Source organism: Necator americanus, chromosome II (assembly GCF_031761385.1).
Source record: "Necator americanus strain Aroian chromosome II, whole genome shotgun sequence".
In the NCBI taxonomy this organism is placed as follows: domain Eukaryota; kingdom Metazoa; phylum Nematoda; class Chromadorea; order Rhabditida; family Ancylostomatidae; genus Necator; species Necator americanus.
The window spans coordinates 1,804,151-1,820,741 of NC_087372.1; the positions used below are offsets into that span (position 1 = coordinate 1,804,151).

Sequence of the window (16,591 nt, forward strand, 5' to 3'; positions counted from 1 at the left end):
ATAGTGGTATAATAAACCTAAATGTTTACCACAACACATTAATAAGTATAGTACTAAAGCTAAAATGAAGATGTATAACATAACACAGACGCAACAGGCAGTTTACTATAAAGATTAGAAGTGTGTCACTACACATGTGCACACATAAGTTGAAAACATGAAAAAAATTCCCAGCCTGTACTTCACGATACATTTTTTCTGCTCGGCACAGATTACAGATACTGAAAAGTTCGATCTCAGGGAGAATTTTGGTTTTTGCAAAACAGAAGGAACAAATGATTACAACGCAGAACACGTTCTAGAAGCATTTTCACCTGTTTACTACCCTTCACGCTTCTCTTTGCCTGCAAATTCCGGCGCTCAGTACTTCGATCTGTGGCAGAACCTTGGTTTTTTGCAAAACGGAAAATAACAGTTCAAAGAGTTTAATTGCTTCTTTAAAGGAATTTCAGATTCATTTGGAAACTAAATGAGAAAAGTAGGAAACTTAAGCAGATTTCTCAACATTTTCTCAACTAACGTTTAGAGGACGAAAGAAAACCGAGGAAAGGTAAAGCTAAATTCTAACAAGAAAAGTCTTCTTCTATAAGACATTTCAAGCCGAATTAGTTTCTATAAATTGCTAGACAAGATATTAGATTTTGTGCTTCGTCATACATTCTAATAGTTAATACACATTTCGATGCGCAAAAAAAATCGGAAAATCATACATAACACCGCGCTTTCTTGTAGCGTGATTACATCATTGCGGTTAAAAAATCTGCATCTCTTCAAAAAGGCATCAAAAAAACCCATGGCTGCAAAGTTTGAGCTCTGCAGCTGTCCTGGTTCTCTCAAAATCTAATTCAAAAAATCCAAAAGTTGGAGGAAAAATTTGCTATATTTCTCAAATAGGTTTCGCAAAGGTAGAACAATCAGAGAATTTCTCCACAAACATAGATAGTATCTGCCTCAACAAACATGCAAAATTGTGTTGCATGAAATTTACTGCTAGCGCCATTATTTAGCAACTTGTACAGCTTACTTTGCATTAATTTTATCTCTATCTCCAGCTGTAGAGGTATTTTTTCGCTTAAATGACTTCGAGAGGCGGGTGTGGTGTAACGGTTAGAGGTTCTGCTTCCTGTACGATCGACCAGAGGTTCGAATCCGTCCTAGTGCTCACAGAGTCTTCAATCCCTCCGGGGTCGATAATTTGGTACCAAACTTGTCTGAGAGGATAAAAACACTGACTTGACACATCGGCTAGACACCGCAAGTCATTGTATAGGCCAGTTACACGTTCGTAAACCTCAATCGATTCTGAATTGAAGTGAGCGTGGGTGCGCATCCTAAGTGGACTGATTAACGCCAGAAACGTTACCCTTCATCCCTTAAATGTCATCGAAATCCAAAACAAACAAAGAAATATTCTCGTCAAACCCTTATCTCTCTTTTGCGCAGGAATCACTCTTGTCGGATTTTCATCCCTTACAGTTTCAATGGGAACAGCGCAACCCCCGATCTACGAGTGACACTAATATATGCTAGTCGCAGACTCGTTATGTTATCATCGGACCTCATACCAATGTACATATTAGGTTATTAGGACTAAAATAGGACATACACACGGTTTCAAAACTCATAAAAGTAACGCGAGAGTACAAGATGCGGCTGTGTCTCACTTTCATCGATTTAAAGAAAGCCTCTAATAGAGTTGAGACGGAAGTGATCTTGGAGGCCTTGAAAACCAGAGTGTCCTTACTCCATACATAAAGATACTTCCTGAATATAGCAACTTCACTACCAAACTTTCTTCATTCTGCAATGGTGTCATATACGAAGTGAAGAGGGGTTCGTCAGGGTGACAAAATTTCACCCAAAATATTCAGTGCCACTCTCGAGAACACGATGCGTGAAAGTTGACGGCCGGCATTTACACCTTCTTCGTTTTGCTGACGACATCGTTCTTATAACAACAAGCATCAATCAGGCGGAACAGATGCTGGCCGAATTTGATGAAACGTGTAAAAAGATCGGTCTGCAGGTGAACCAAGACAACTATATTTAGGTCAGAAAATCAACATGATGAACGACCTCCGAGCGGGATAGAAGGAAACGAGGGGATGCGATCAGCGTCATAAAACGCGGAATTGAAAGGGTGATGCTAGGAGTAATCCCCTTTACGCAAGTGAAAGAAGGGATTTGAAGTTCACTCCTACGCAACCGATCGAAGATCAGAGACGCTGCCGCATATGCCTAAGGAAGCAAAATTAGGTGGACTGGACACGTGACGCATTTCCCCGACAATGGTTGGAGCAGAGTCGTAAGCGAGTGGATTTCACGTGACATCAAACGCGGAAGATCGTGATCCGACTGTCAGACCTCTTCACGAAGTCCTTCAAAGAAGTAATGAGTATGACGCTCTTCGAGTTCCTCGCGAGAAGTGATGTCACAGGGCAACACTTGCGCGCGATCGGGACAAATGGAACTAATTCTAGTGCCCACTCGAGCAAATCGATGAACAACGGGAGCACAGGTGATACAGGTGATACAGGGCTAAATTTTGCACCCAATTTTTAATATGGATTCATTTCACAGCGACTACCTTGCTCACCTTTCCTCACTCCTACTCCTCTCTTTATTACCTTCCTCTATCTACTCTCCATACGAACCCCTTCTTGCTCCCAAACCCCTCTTACGACGCCTCGGCGAGAAAATCGCTTGACCCTTAAATTAAATATTAGGAAGTCCACGAGAAGCAACGCGAGCTAGCGGTCCTGGGTGAGTGTGAAAATATGTGGGTTTCGACGTTTCTTGTAGGATGACACGGCGAAACAAGAGTTCTGCTACATTAACACAATACTGCCAACACCAATATTGCTGTAATGGACGTCGATTAGTTGTCCATGCTCACCTCTTACAATGGTGGGCATCTTCAGCAAACATCTGATTGAAGTAATCACTGCAACTTACAAAACATACCAGTGCATCCTCGCGCATCTAAGGGACGTCGGAGGTATTAGGCTGGACAGAAAGTCTGTCACCATTTGTCATTTTTTCTGCCGTCCGTTAAGGTGAGAGGGATCCATCGAGCCAGCACTTTTCTGGTTTTCTGTCCAGCCTAATATTTTTCTGTAGCCGAGGGCTTGCTACCCGAGTCTCGTCACAAGGCTGCGGATGTTGATATCCAGATCCTCTTTGACAGCGTCGAGAATGGGGGAATATTCATCAGTGCGAGGGCTTCCCGAGCGAGGCTTGTCTTTGAAGTCGGTGTCCCCGTTTGCGAAACGAACGAAACAGTCCTGATGGTAGCGGTGCGCTCAAACTGGTTTTGATGTTGCGGGCTGCTGCCGTCGCTCCAATGCCGCCACGCCATTTATAGAAGATGATTGCTGAAGGTTGGTCTTGCGTAATTGACATCGTGATTAAAGTTAAGGTCGCCGGCTATATATAAATATTGCGGAGAAGCTTCGAGAATGTTTTACAACTACAACATGGTGCAACATGGTTCCGCCCGAAAATGGAAAGTTCTGGAAATTTCAAAAAAATGGCTGACAAGGTTTTCTGTCCAGCCTAATATTTACAACTTGCAATTCATCAGATTTTTAAAGCAGCCTCTTCGGTACGTAGTACAGTAGAAGTAAAAGGTAGAAGTAGTAGAAGTAAAAATAAAAGTAAACAGGAAGAAGTGACTTTAGCACATCTTTTTCAACAAAAAGAAGCGGATAAACCAGCAGAATTGCAACAAGGCGGAAAAGGAAGCGAAAAAGTTGGCAGCAGCATTGAAAGTTCCCGAGTACGATGACGTCTATAAGAGGCTCGACAGATACGATACAGGTCGAAGCAACTCGCAAGATCTTGCCACCGCTGGACTGAAAATGTCGAAAATTTCTACGAGATCAGGGGGAATATGAAGGCTAACGAATGGACTAGAAAATTATGCCAAAGCGATTATGCCAAAGCGACGTAATTAGTCCGTGAGCATTACAGTGGAAGAGTTCTTCCACCCATCAATTCCACTTTCTCCACCAGCACATGAGCGTGACCACTGAAGGAACTGAATCAAACCTGAGACTAATGAAGACGGAAAAGCGACAGGTATAGACCACCTAACTATAGAACTGCAGAGGTCATGACACAGCTTCTTAACCGAGTCGTTGCAGAAAGGAAAGAACAAGTGAGTGACGACAATGCTTAGAAGAAGAAATGCAACCGAGCCGGGTGTTTGAATTACAATCCGACCCGACTGCCGTCTTGGAGCATGGAGAACCTTGAAACCACCATCGACACAAGAATGGTGGACATTGTTCTTCATGACCATCGCGCGTAGGTCACTAAATACAACATCACCTATGGCATCCACGCAACACGACTCCTGGGAGAGAAGCTTAGTGAGTAACAAAAACAAGGTGTCTCTCGTATCTATCAACTAGGGCAAAGCACTCCAACGTGTTAGGTAAAAAGTCATCTTGTATGCCTGCAAATATACTAATATTAATATAACTACGATTATACTGTCCTAGAAGAGGTAATCAGATGGGTTCAGATCCTCCGTGATCAATGATGCCGATTACGTGCGCACCGCACGTTCGCGGTATTCCCATCTTTTCTATCTGCATTAGGACTCATGCTTCTCTACGCTGTTCCTCTCAGTCGACATGGACCATACCATAACGGAAGATCTTACGAACTGAACTGAGATATGGATACTCTACGATAACGTTATCATGGCATCTCGAAAATTAAAAAATAAGCTCACATATTTCGAGATAGTTTACCACGATTTAGCACATGTCTCAACTGTCACATGTTAAAATGCCTTTACAGCACATAACGACTATTGCAGCTGACGCTAGCATCAGGAGTGACAGCATGAGGCTTCCGAAAACCAACGCACTCAAATACTTCAGCCCGATTATCGCCTCCGACGGCAACCTTGCACGTGAAGTGACTCTTCGTGTGCATGGCGCGGGGCATAGTGGGATACCGCTGGAGAGAAAGAAGTAGGTCACAGAATAAACGAACGTAACTTAACTTGCCGCTATTTCATATGTGATCGGAACGAGTGAATGTATGTAGTATGTAAATGGTTGAGCGCTTTGAGCGGAAAAAAAACTGATAACTCGTAGTCAAACACAACAATAAAATTCCAGTTCGCCTCCTTTCTTTATATTAAAAAAAAAACATCAGTGGTGGTATACCAATATGTAGTTTGGAACTCGAATGCAGGATAGCGACGCATTACTGGGTATTTCAAAATAGAGCAGCATAGCTCACTCGGTTGTCCTGCACAAAACAAGGAATGGTCCAACAAACTAAACTGAATTCTGATTTGTGTGATGGATTATAGAGTCGAAAAATAAATAAATAAATAAATAAATTCCTCATTCTGCTGATAGAAATGAATTTAGCCACAGGAAATGAGGATTGAATCATGAAAATCACTAAATGAAACATGTCGTCATTGTAGTTTTGCTGACAGTTTCAAAAATGGCATAGAGGATAAAGTATCTGGGGTCAATCTATCCGCTTGGGATGCGTCAATGCGTTCACCTCAATTCAGAGCTGTTTGAAGTTTACGAACGCATTTTTAGCCAATACAATAACTTGCGGAACTACCCGATGTATCTACTCACTGTTTTTAACCTTGGTACCAATTGGTACCTGGTTACCTGGTACCAATTTATCGACCCCGGAAGGATGAAAGGCTTGGTTAACACCAGAGAGGTCTCTAATTTTTGATCGATGGCGCAGCTACAGCGTAGCTTCTTACCTACTGCGTCACACCCGTTCTACTCCCAACAGAGCTTTTCACCTCTCAGGGTGAATAAATTGGCACCGGGTTGTCTGGGAGAATATGACACTAACATGATGCACCGATGAGACTGAAACACTGACTCTTCCGCAGCAACTGTGACAAAACGCTTTTTAATCGTTAGTTTTGAGTGCTTAAGGAGACGAAATAGCATTAAAAATTGCGACTACGGGAACAATTTCGCGATTCTCAATTCTTCATACCATGGCAAATAACTACTTAAGAGCAATCGCGTCAGAACAGTTGATTGCAGCCTTGCGTATCCTTGTTGGGCGTCTGCAATGTCATGGTTGGTGGACGGACGGTGGATGCAGTTGTGGTTCTTGTGACCAAATCTCTTTTTTTCTCTTTTAAAAGGGAAAACCTTGCCCTCTTCCCATTGGTGCACTGTCGCCAAAAGTGTGAAAAAGAAATAGGGGACTTTGGATGTTTCATCTTAGGGAATTATGACTTGTTCTGGATAAAGCATTTGAGGGAATATATTATTACAAATCTTTCCAGGCTCTGACGAAGGCAACGACGCCGATACGTTAGCCGTAATAAAGTTTGCTAACAATCATGGCTCTTGCTTCAATTTGACTATCGACAAGTTGAAATTGGGAATGTCCCAACGTTCTACGAATGAAACACCTTTACTTGAGCATGACAGCATGTGCGTAAAAGCGGTGGCGTGCGTCTGAATTTTTTTGTCTTATCTATTCTCGTTAAAATCGATTCAGTGAAACAAAATCCTTGAACGAAAGTCGTAATCTTACCACTTTGAACAAAAGCCCATCGAAGCTTGGATACACAAAGGTATCATTCCCGTAAATTATCATATTAGACTCGTCGTAAGGGAAATCGTATTGTGGACTGAACTGAAAAGCGACGAAAAAAATTGTACGGTCATATTCAATTGATTCATGACGTTATCATCATGCTAATGTAATAGCAGGGGTTTTGAGTATATCCACAAGTGTATATTTTAATCTCCAGTGTATGTTCCCATCAAATTCCATACTGCTCACAACAAGAGAATTACTGAGACACACTAGAAACAGACGGTTTTAAGTAATCTGAAGGAATCACGATTTGAGGTGGTCTGCGCGCCAACTTTGAATGGCAATTTGGGCAAAGGGCAGGGCAAAGCACTATATTTTTTAGTTTTGAGTCTAAGTTTGCAAAAAGTGTGAAAATTATCTGCCTACTGCGATATCTTTTTTTTAGGATATCCCCAAAACCCTTAAAATTTTTTAACAAATTTTTTTTGACTATGATGTTGTGGAACAGAAGCAATGCAAGCATGTGATTTGGAAATTTGAGAAACGGGTAAAGAAGCACTGCGTCCCCTGAATCCCGTCCCATGAATAACGTGACGGATTTCTTCCTTGCGGATTTCAATAAATAAAGAAACCGGAGCAGCAGAACAGCATAGTACGGTAAATGCTACTAAGTTCATGAACAATATATGTTCCTCTTCAATAATGAGATACCTTTGCTAAGTGAACAATCACCTCTTCTCTACTTGACACACAAGAAAAAAACCGAAATGGGAAGATACTCACAGAAATCATAATTTGGGAGATATTGTCTCTATAATCCAATCCAATAATGGGTAGAATCGACTTGACCACAGTCTTGTTTTTGTTGAAATACGCAAGCAAGTGTGTTCTATCAATATCCGTTTCTCTTTCATCACCATCTATCAACGGAAAATAGCCATATTTCTGCAAGAACAATTGGTTAGGAGGTTGAACATTATCCATTGAGCGATAATAAGAATACAACAAAATCAGCTGTGCTCCAAAAAAACACTGATCTTGAATTCTGCATTTACTTCGCACCAGCAATCATCCCCCTACAGATAACTCGCACTAAACGAGATCACGCAACTATTAGCTTAGCTTAGCTTAGATAAGCAAGTCAACGATTTTTTAAAGCTAAACAATTTCTTATTGATTTGTTTAAGATATATTCGAGATTAGTACTAATTTTTCTTTATTAACAGCTCACGCTTTGGCGTTAATGCCTTCGTCAGAGTGTGAAAATTAAAAGCAATTAGCGACTTATCCTCTTATGCGCATTGTCGCCTTACTTAGAGAGCATTTAGAAGACGGGGAGATCCAAAAGAGGGGGGCTGGGGTAGGGGCACTCGGTCCCTATAAAAAAACCCTTGTGACTCGTAGTTAAGGTGTTTGATGGTATTTTACGCTTCCAAACCTATCAAATGAGGTAATTACTAGCCGATGCATTTAGCTTTTAGCTTAATTACCTTTAGAATGCTTTCCAAGGGGTGATGAGGTGCAACAAATCACCAATCACCTTGATTTTCCTAGACTGAGGCGTTAACGCCGAAACAAACAAAAAGACAAATCAATAGCAACCTAAAGGTTCCAACGCAAGTTCTCAGTAAACAAAGCTACGTATTCAACATTATAAAATTCAAGGATAGTCGAACATCAGCAGTAAAACCATTCCACCCCACAAAAAAATCTATATAAGCTCTCAAAATTACTCGAGGCTTTCGGACGGAATCACAAAGTATCGAAAGAGTGCCATGCAGTATTTCTGCTTCCGTGGATTTTCCTCTTGGCATTCTTCTCCTCTTTTGTAATCAAGGGGCGGGTGTAGTGTAGTGGTTAGAGGTCTCTCTACCTGCACGATCGATCGGAGGTTCGAACCCGTCCTACTGCTCACCAAGCCCTTCCTCCCGCCGGGGTCTATGAATTGGTGCCAGACTTGTCTGGGAGGATAAAAACACTGACTTGACACATCGGCTAGCCCAGCAAGTCACTGTATAAGCCAGTTACTCGTTCGTGAACCTTGAACGATTCTGAATTGAAGTGAACGTGATCCCTAGCGGATTGATTAATGTCAAACACTTTATCCTTTATCCGTCATCTCTTATGCTTGTAATCAAAGAAAACCTCCAACTCTTAGTTCTATTTCCGTCCCCCCCCCCCCCCTCCCCCCTTACCTTGCTAATAAAAGATGCTCAAATATGCTCTAATTATTAATTGGTCATAAAGTGATCAAAAAAGACAAGAGTGTTGATAGGTTTTAGAAGAGAAAATAAAAGATTGGTTAAGCGTCCCAGACCAAAGGTCAAAATCACCAGATTTCGGTATACCTGTCGAGGCGTCAGTGCCTATCAAATATGACTTAAAGGCATCACCCCACGAATCAGGGTTAGTATGGATTTCAGGTGAAGTATTCGTATGCGGGCTAGTAGATTATGGAGAGGGGTGTGGTCCGATGCGGGGCCAGACAAGGCTGGCGCTCCAGTCGAACTCGCTGTAGAAAATAACGCGCCGGAACGCCCAAAGCCGTATCTTCCGTACCGTTTCTTGCGGCAATTAGGAAGAAATGGACGGGATCACCCTTCTCTCCATAACCTACGATCCCGTAAACGAATACTCCACCTGAAATCCGTACCACCTCAGATTCGTGGGGTGATGCCTTTAACTGAGTAGGAGCGCCGAGGAATAATATAAAAAGTAATAAAGTGTGTGTGTGTGTATGTATGTATGTATGTATGTATGTATGTATGTATGTATGTATGTATGTATGTATGTATGTATGTATGTGTGTGTATGTATGTATGTATGTATGTATGTATGTATGTATGTATGTATGTATGTATGTATGTATGTATGTATGTATGTATGTATGTATGTATGTATGTATGTGTGTATGTATGTATGTATGTATGTATGTATGTATGTATGTATGTATGTATGTATGTATGTATGTATGTATGTATGTATGTATGTATGTATGTATGTATGTATGTATGTATGTATGTATGTATGTATGTATGTATGTATGTATGTATGTATGTATGTATGTATGTATGTATGTATGTATGTATGTATGTATGTATGTATGTATGTATGTATGTATGTATGTATGTATGTATGTATGTATGTATGTATGTATGTATGTATGTATGTATGTATGTATGTATGTATGTATGTATGTATGTATGTATGTATGTATGTATGTATGTATGTATGTATGTATGTATGTATGTATGTATGTATGTATGCATGCATGCATATATGTATGTATGTATGTATGTATGTATGTATGTATGTATGTATGTATGTATGTATGTATGTATGTATGTAGTCGTCGAGCGAATCCTTACTACGAATTATCTTCTTATTAAGATAGAACATCGTCAACGGATCTAAGAGTCGTCCTGGATCTCGTCTCTTACGAAAATAAACTACATACACAACAAACGACAAGTATACGTCATCTAAGTAGTACCATCACCAAGGTGATTTTGAGCTCATTGGAATCAAAATATATCAGAATATTCAAAATATTCCAATATACGAATTAATTTTCACATCTGTCAAGACAGCCGTATGCGAGCTGTGAATCAATCCAAGTAGAGAATAACAGGAAAGATACTTACCTCAATTCTTGCTAAGACAAACTTAATAGGTCCTCCATCCGACTTCCAATCTTCATCACTTGACAAACAGTTCTTGTACACCTCTTTCATTGCATTCACTGACTTTGAGCTAGATACTTCTTCGGAAAGGAAGAAAGCTGAAGCATCAAGTTTGTGATGTTGTAAAAATGTAGAGTGAATGACTACCACATTTACTAACTACACAATTACAACACGAGCATCAAAGCACGCAAGTGCATCCCATCTCAAAACATTTATGATTACTGTGGGCGAGCGGAGCAAACACCACAGGAAGGTACTATATAATAATATTTGTTGCAATGTTAGGCAGCCACTTATTTTTTTACGCGCTCGTATTCTCCACAATTCCACAGTTTCTTAATCACACTCTGTCAATCATTTGCCTATTCACTCATTAGAAATATGAATCGCAGTGTTCATGACTCTGCGTCTAAAGTAGGCGGAGAGTGGGCAAACCGACATGCAGTCGCTCACCGCCAATTTGACTCCGGTGGACCCGTCGCAACCCCTTCTGTAGGTATCTGGCGCCGGCGCACCAGTCTGACGCCGTGGGACCCGTCTCAATTCATTTTGTAGCTATCTGGCGTCGGCACGCCAGTCCGACTTCGGTGGACCCGTCGCACCCCATATTATTGCTATCTGGTGCCGGCGCACCAACTCGACGCCGCTGGTCCCACCGGACCGCATAGTATGGATACCTGGCGTCGGTGCACTACTTCGACGCCGGTGGACCCGTCGCGCTTCTTTCGACAGGTATCTGACGCCGGCGCACCAACCCGACGCTGCGAGACCCGTCGCAGCCCCTAATGTGGGTATCTGGAGTCGGTGCAGTGCTTCGACGCCGCGGGACCCGTCGCAGTCCCTCCTATGGGTGTCCGATGCCGGCGTCCCAACTCTGCATATTATACCTATCATGCGCCGGCGCAGCAACCAGACGCCGCGGGACCCGTCGCAACGCCTTCCACAGGTATGTGGCGCCGGCGCACAAACACACACACACACACGTGATCGAGTAAGTCCGTTATTATATATCATAGTCATGATATCATGATTACTTAGCCAACAACTAGCTAGCTTTGTAGCATGCCGTTTTCAGAAACGCGCATGCAAACGGCTGCTTAAATAGTATGTTACAAGATGTTTATGTGATCTGGCGTGGAACGTTATCTTTATCAGTAGGATAAAGTCTTTCACGTCATTTTGTGCTAAAACACCATTCATTGATAACTCTTGGAAGAAAACAGGAGGAAAACCCAAATTTCAAGTAATACTTTGAAATTGGGTCTACATTATATTGGTATCAATGGAGTGTTCGAAAATGAAATTTGAATATTCTCCAAATGTAGAGTTGATGCGGTTAGAAAGAAAACTATGAAATCTTCTGACTTTATTTATAATTTAAAAAAATGAAGATAGATTGTTAAACATACACAGGTTTACAGGAAAGGGCACTAATGTTGATTTTCGTTGATCATTGAAGAGGAGCGAAGGGAACACCACAGAAAGTCTGAACGTCCGGCTTTAACCGAACGTTCGGACTAGTATTACATATTATAGGTAATGTCAAGTAATGTCTTCATACCTTTCAAAATTGCATTTAATTTGTTAATATTGTCACGAAATTGTACAGCAACCAGTTCCATGACAGATTCTTTCCCTTCTGTCAACCATTTTCCACAGGCAAATTGATGAAAATCTTCGCAAGGGTCGTTCTAAAATATGATTTATCTTCTTTTTTGTTCTGCACTGCAAACAAGAAAGTCTGAGGGACATAATTCCAAGTAGTTAAAAACACAGTGCTACACCTTCCTAATTTTGTATTTGAGATTATCTTCGGGTTGATATCAGCAGTAAAGCTATATGAAAGGACTAGTTGTCTCCCTTGTAGGAGCAAAATACTCTTAGCATCACGTCTTCCACTGGGGCGTTCAGTGGCGCTGCCGCACCTTCCTACCACTTGCGAAGTGCCTAGGTATCTGATTAGATTGGTTAAAGTAGGAAGGGTGGTGATGTTAATGAGGTGAGCATGAAATTGGGTGTTCTTGGTTATCTCCATTAGATCCTCGTAGCACCTGTCTCGTACGTCATAACGTTGGGCTGAAAACAGATTTTTCTGTACGAGTCTCTGAGCTCAGGTAGCACTTCAAATAAGAAGTTGATCTTGAAGACGATGTAATTAGTGAAGAGAAGATGTAGCTCATCACCGCCCACTTTGATAGTATCCCAGTGGCCTACGTAATGCAGCTGGTAAGAAGTTCTGCTATGACTGGACGGTCGATAGATCGAAACCACTTACAGCCAACCAACTTTTCCATCAGTCTGGGGTCTGCAAATTGGCACTAGACTTGTCCAGGAAGATAGAAACAGTGATTTGATTTTTCGGCTAACACATGCAGGTAATTGTAGAGGGGCACACTCAGTTCTCCAAAAGGATTTTGAATTGCAGAAAACGCCTTGGCGCAACAAAAGCCGATTGACTAACGTCAGATACTTTATCATTTACTCTTTTATTTCCCCATTCTAACTTTTGTATTCTCTCCTCGAAAGTGGCACTGAATATTTTGTCGCCTTGTCATATTCCATCCTTAACGGCGATGACGATGTTCATGTGGGATGGCAAAATTTTGTTCCCTGTTCTATTGTACACCTCTCAAAGTATATTTATGTATTAAACAGCCAGGCGTTGGTTGTCCATGGCATCTATTACCTTTTCAACCGAATAGAAGGCTTCCTTGATTCTCATGGAAGTGAAGTACTTCTACGAGTCTTAAATGATGTGGATGAAGTCAACTCGCGCAGAACCATTTTCAAAATCTTGCTCACATAGGTGTTCTTCAAAAAATATTATTTCAATCCTGCTCCGCTCTACTCTATATCGCAGTTTGTAGGTGTCATGCAATGAGCAGACTGGGTGATTGTTGTCGATTTCATATGGATCCTTCTTCTAATGCAGTAACACGGTCTTGCTAGTCTTCCAGTGACTGAACCTTTCCCTGCGAGAAATAACGTGTTAGGAGCAAGGCTCCATTGTTTCTCAGCATTTGAGAATTTTTCCGCCGTCCCTCAGCAACCCTACGGGGAAAATTCTTCAAATCCTACGAATTATTGTTGCGGGAGGGTTGCCATGCGAATTCTTACCAAAATAGTATGTGGTATTTAGTAGAAAAAAAAACCTCTAAAAAATGCTTTCATCTTTTCCTAGCTAATATAGAGGCAAACTGACATAGCACTCGAAAAGGTCAGGATAGAAGAGGATCCTCGCCTTCTCCTCCTTCCTGGAATGGTTATTCCTTTGATATCCGAAGAGAAGTCATCTTCGTTTGCGATTAATGGTGTTCTAACGAGTATAGCAAGTTCCTTTTCGCAGCTCCGCAGCTTCAGCCGACACTGCTGCTCTTCTCTTTTTGAGGTCTTCTTTTATCACCTCTCTACAAGCCTCGCGAACTCGGATGAAAGTTTGTAGTTGCCCAAAGCTCGTGCACTTCCTATTAGCTAAAGAGGCTCTCTGGTGTGGTCAAGATAAAGTTTTTCGAGCTCATCACACCTCTCGTGGATTGCCTCATCTCTTTAATAGACAGCTGACAAAGCACACAGGTTTCTAATAATGATAGTGCCAAGACTTTGCTTTATAAACTTTGTTTTCTCTCATCTTCAAGTGAAGGAAAATTTCCCGTAACAGAGCTGTTTTGATCCGGCGTAACATTTAAGTGCAACAAAGACTTCTATCACGCAAAAAACTTTTCTCGACAATGGCAGGGTCTTTGTTTGTTATGGTGCCTAGAAGCTCTTTTGGCTTTTTAAACACTAACAAGAACGTTGTAGAGGTATGGTTTCTTTTGTGAAGCTTTTCTAGGATCAAGAAGGAAGCTTTGAGTTCTTTCTTCTTGTTGTTAGATATTTAGGCGTGAGACGCTTGATACTGGCAAATAATCATTTGCAGAAGTCCGATTTGTCCTTCGCAAGCTTGAATGAATCGAAATTTCTCGTCACAATAGTATTGAGAAGGTGTTGCAATTCATTACCGTTGCATATTCCTTGGAACACTCCGAATTCATACACACTGCCTGTCTTGCACCTCCCAGACATCTGACTGCAGGCTTTTGGCTAGACGTGTAGGATACAAAAGTGTTATGAATCAACACTTGCACGGTAAGAGCAGGGAATGAATTCATCTCAGCATCGTAGCAAAGACTATGTTCTGCTCTGGTTAGTCTTTATTCGCCATCTTCAGAAGCTCACATAGACTCGCGGTTAATCGGCTGTGATTCACCTAATCTGTGATTGTGCGAGATTCAGGTGGGTTGTGCATAAACTGGGTTGTAGATTATGGAGAGAAGGGTGATCCCGTCTATTTCTTCCTAATTACCGCAAAAAAACGGCCAGGCTTCGAGCGTTCCGGCGCGCTGTTTTCTACAACGAGTTCGACTGGAGCGCGCCTGTCTTACGCACCCGCCGCATCTTCCGGGCCTTTTTTTACGGCAATAAGGAAGAAATAGACGGAATCACCCTATTCTCCATAATCTACGAGCAAATGTAGACATAACCCAGCTGAAAACCGCACCACCCCAGATTCGTGGGGTGATGCCTTTAAGAACACACCATTAGGTTGTTTTGTTCAACTTAACCTATTTCCTTATTACTTGCACGGAAGCCGAAAATGGCCTCACGCTGGAAGTCAGCCTTCTCGTCTACACTGATGAAAGAAGATTTGTCAAAGTTCCAGCTTCATCTATATTCATATTCATATTACAAAAACTAACACTGTAGTCGACTGCAGCATTTAGGAAATCAGCAAGTGAATCAAATCCGAAGGATCTTTGAATTTTAGCAGTACTGTTTTGGCAAAGATCGTTGCTGATCCCTTGACAGACAAGAACGAAGAAAGTGAACCATGGTAGATACCTGAAAAAGATGTATTTTCTTTCCTGTTTCTTCTTAGGCTAAAATAACACTTCAGCTACATTTCATTAGGTTTTCAAATCTCGACAGGCGAACATCTTCTCAAGAACTTTCACAATACTTACATGAGGTTTTTCAAGCGCTAAAAACAGTAAATCCAGTAGCAAATTGAGCTTTATTTCCTGCAAAACCCATTTATCTCTAAAATCCTTAGGACATCTCTTTTACCGATGTAATTGTACATGTAATTCCCTTCTATTTTAGAACACAACCTCTTCCAGAGCTTTTGAGCAATAGGTTTGGGGTTGTGCAGGTTCCAAAACTAATTTAAGCGAAATTGGAAGTCTAGATACAATGCTTGCAAAAGCGTCACAGTCTACGACCAATCGAGTACTTTTCTCCAGTTACATAGAATCTTTTCAGAAACGCTGCGAACGATTAGGGCTAAGAAACACTGATTTTATCGAGTTATGCAGTTGGATGAGTAAGATGACTGATAAGCTTAAGAAGGCAAGAACTGCTACTATCTTTGAGGGGATTTTTGTCACTACCGGCTGCTGTGGAATTATATGGCAAATTTATGGCTGAGCAAAGGGCTACTGAAATTCTCCGATTTTCCTTTTTATGAAGATGAAATTTAGAAAGTAGCTCATCTTTGAATGTGCGCCATGATCACCAAAGTAGGAGTATCTGTACTGAAAGTCCACTTAATGGAGTCCATGAAAAAGCGAAGGATGCTTCCGAATTTAACTCATAAAAGAGGCTGTTACTGTTATAAAAACAAACATCGGTCATCCCTCAAAGAAGAATACGATCCAAGACAGATCGTCACATGGAAAATGTCAAGATCTACTGAGAAGGTCATTTGGGAGCAATGTTTGAAGCTACCAGAATGGTGTTCGCTCGCTGAAATATATGATAGGAAATAATAATGAAAAGTGAGATATGAAATTCATAGCATATCTCACCTTTCGGAATAGCCCATGCGTGGATGAATGAACCGTACAACGCGAACTATCCTTAAACCTGTGCAAATGATTGCGACTATCAAGATTTCATGGAATCGCATGAATGAAAAGTGATTAAAAAAACAGAATGTTTGTGAAACAGAATGTTTCGGTGGGTTCGAAATTTCTGAAGCGATTCTTAGCCATTTATGAACGGCGACTCAATGAACGTGCTAATATTTTATGTTGTTTTGCAAAAATCTTGATACAGAGCCACCTCGTTGGTCACGGCTAAGCACTCTTCCTTTCTATTAAGAATTCCGACCTTCAATTGTATTCCGCTCATTTTCGTGGTGATCAAGGAGATTGGAGATGGAAACCTCAATTTAGGAGCTACTGACTGTGTGAGCGCATTTGTAACTGACAATTGAAAGGGGAAATTTACATGCGCTTTTTAGTGTTAAGTTCAAAAACATGGATCTGTTCAAAAACTGCCTAAAACTTGTACTTTCTATGCGCACT

The 16,591-nt window shown here is 41.3% G+C and overlaps 1 protein-coding gene across 2 annotated transcripts in view; it reads right to left on the reverse strand.

The window, feature by feature from the left end:
• RB195_016594 (uncharacterized protein) overlaps window positions 1-16,107 on the reverse strand; it is a gene marked incomplete at both ends in the record, with an annotated part of 40,986 nt that extends 24,879 nt beyond the window's left edge. Inside the window, 6 exons of one of the 2 annotated variants that reach the window (XM_064183192.1) lie at window positions 6,553-6,654; window positions 7,342-7,503; window positions 10,203-10,339; window positions 11,806-11,935; window positions 14,984-15,125; window positions 16,091-16,107. In XM_064183192.1, coding sequence (XP_064039072.1) covers window positions 6,553-6,654; window positions 7,342-7,503; window positions 10,203-10,339; window positions 11,806-11,935; window positions 14,984-15,125; window positions 16,091-16,107 — 690 coding nt within the window. Of the gene's footprint in view, window positions 1-6,552; window positions 6,655-7,341; window positions 7,504-10,202; window positions 10,340-11,805; window positions 11,936-12,177; window positions 12,321-12,519; window positions 12,539-14,983; window positions 15,126-16,090 lie in introns of those variants that run through there. The other variant, XM_064183191.1, reaches the window with a different exon arrangement.
• Window positions 16,108-16,591: the final 484 nt, after the last annotated feature.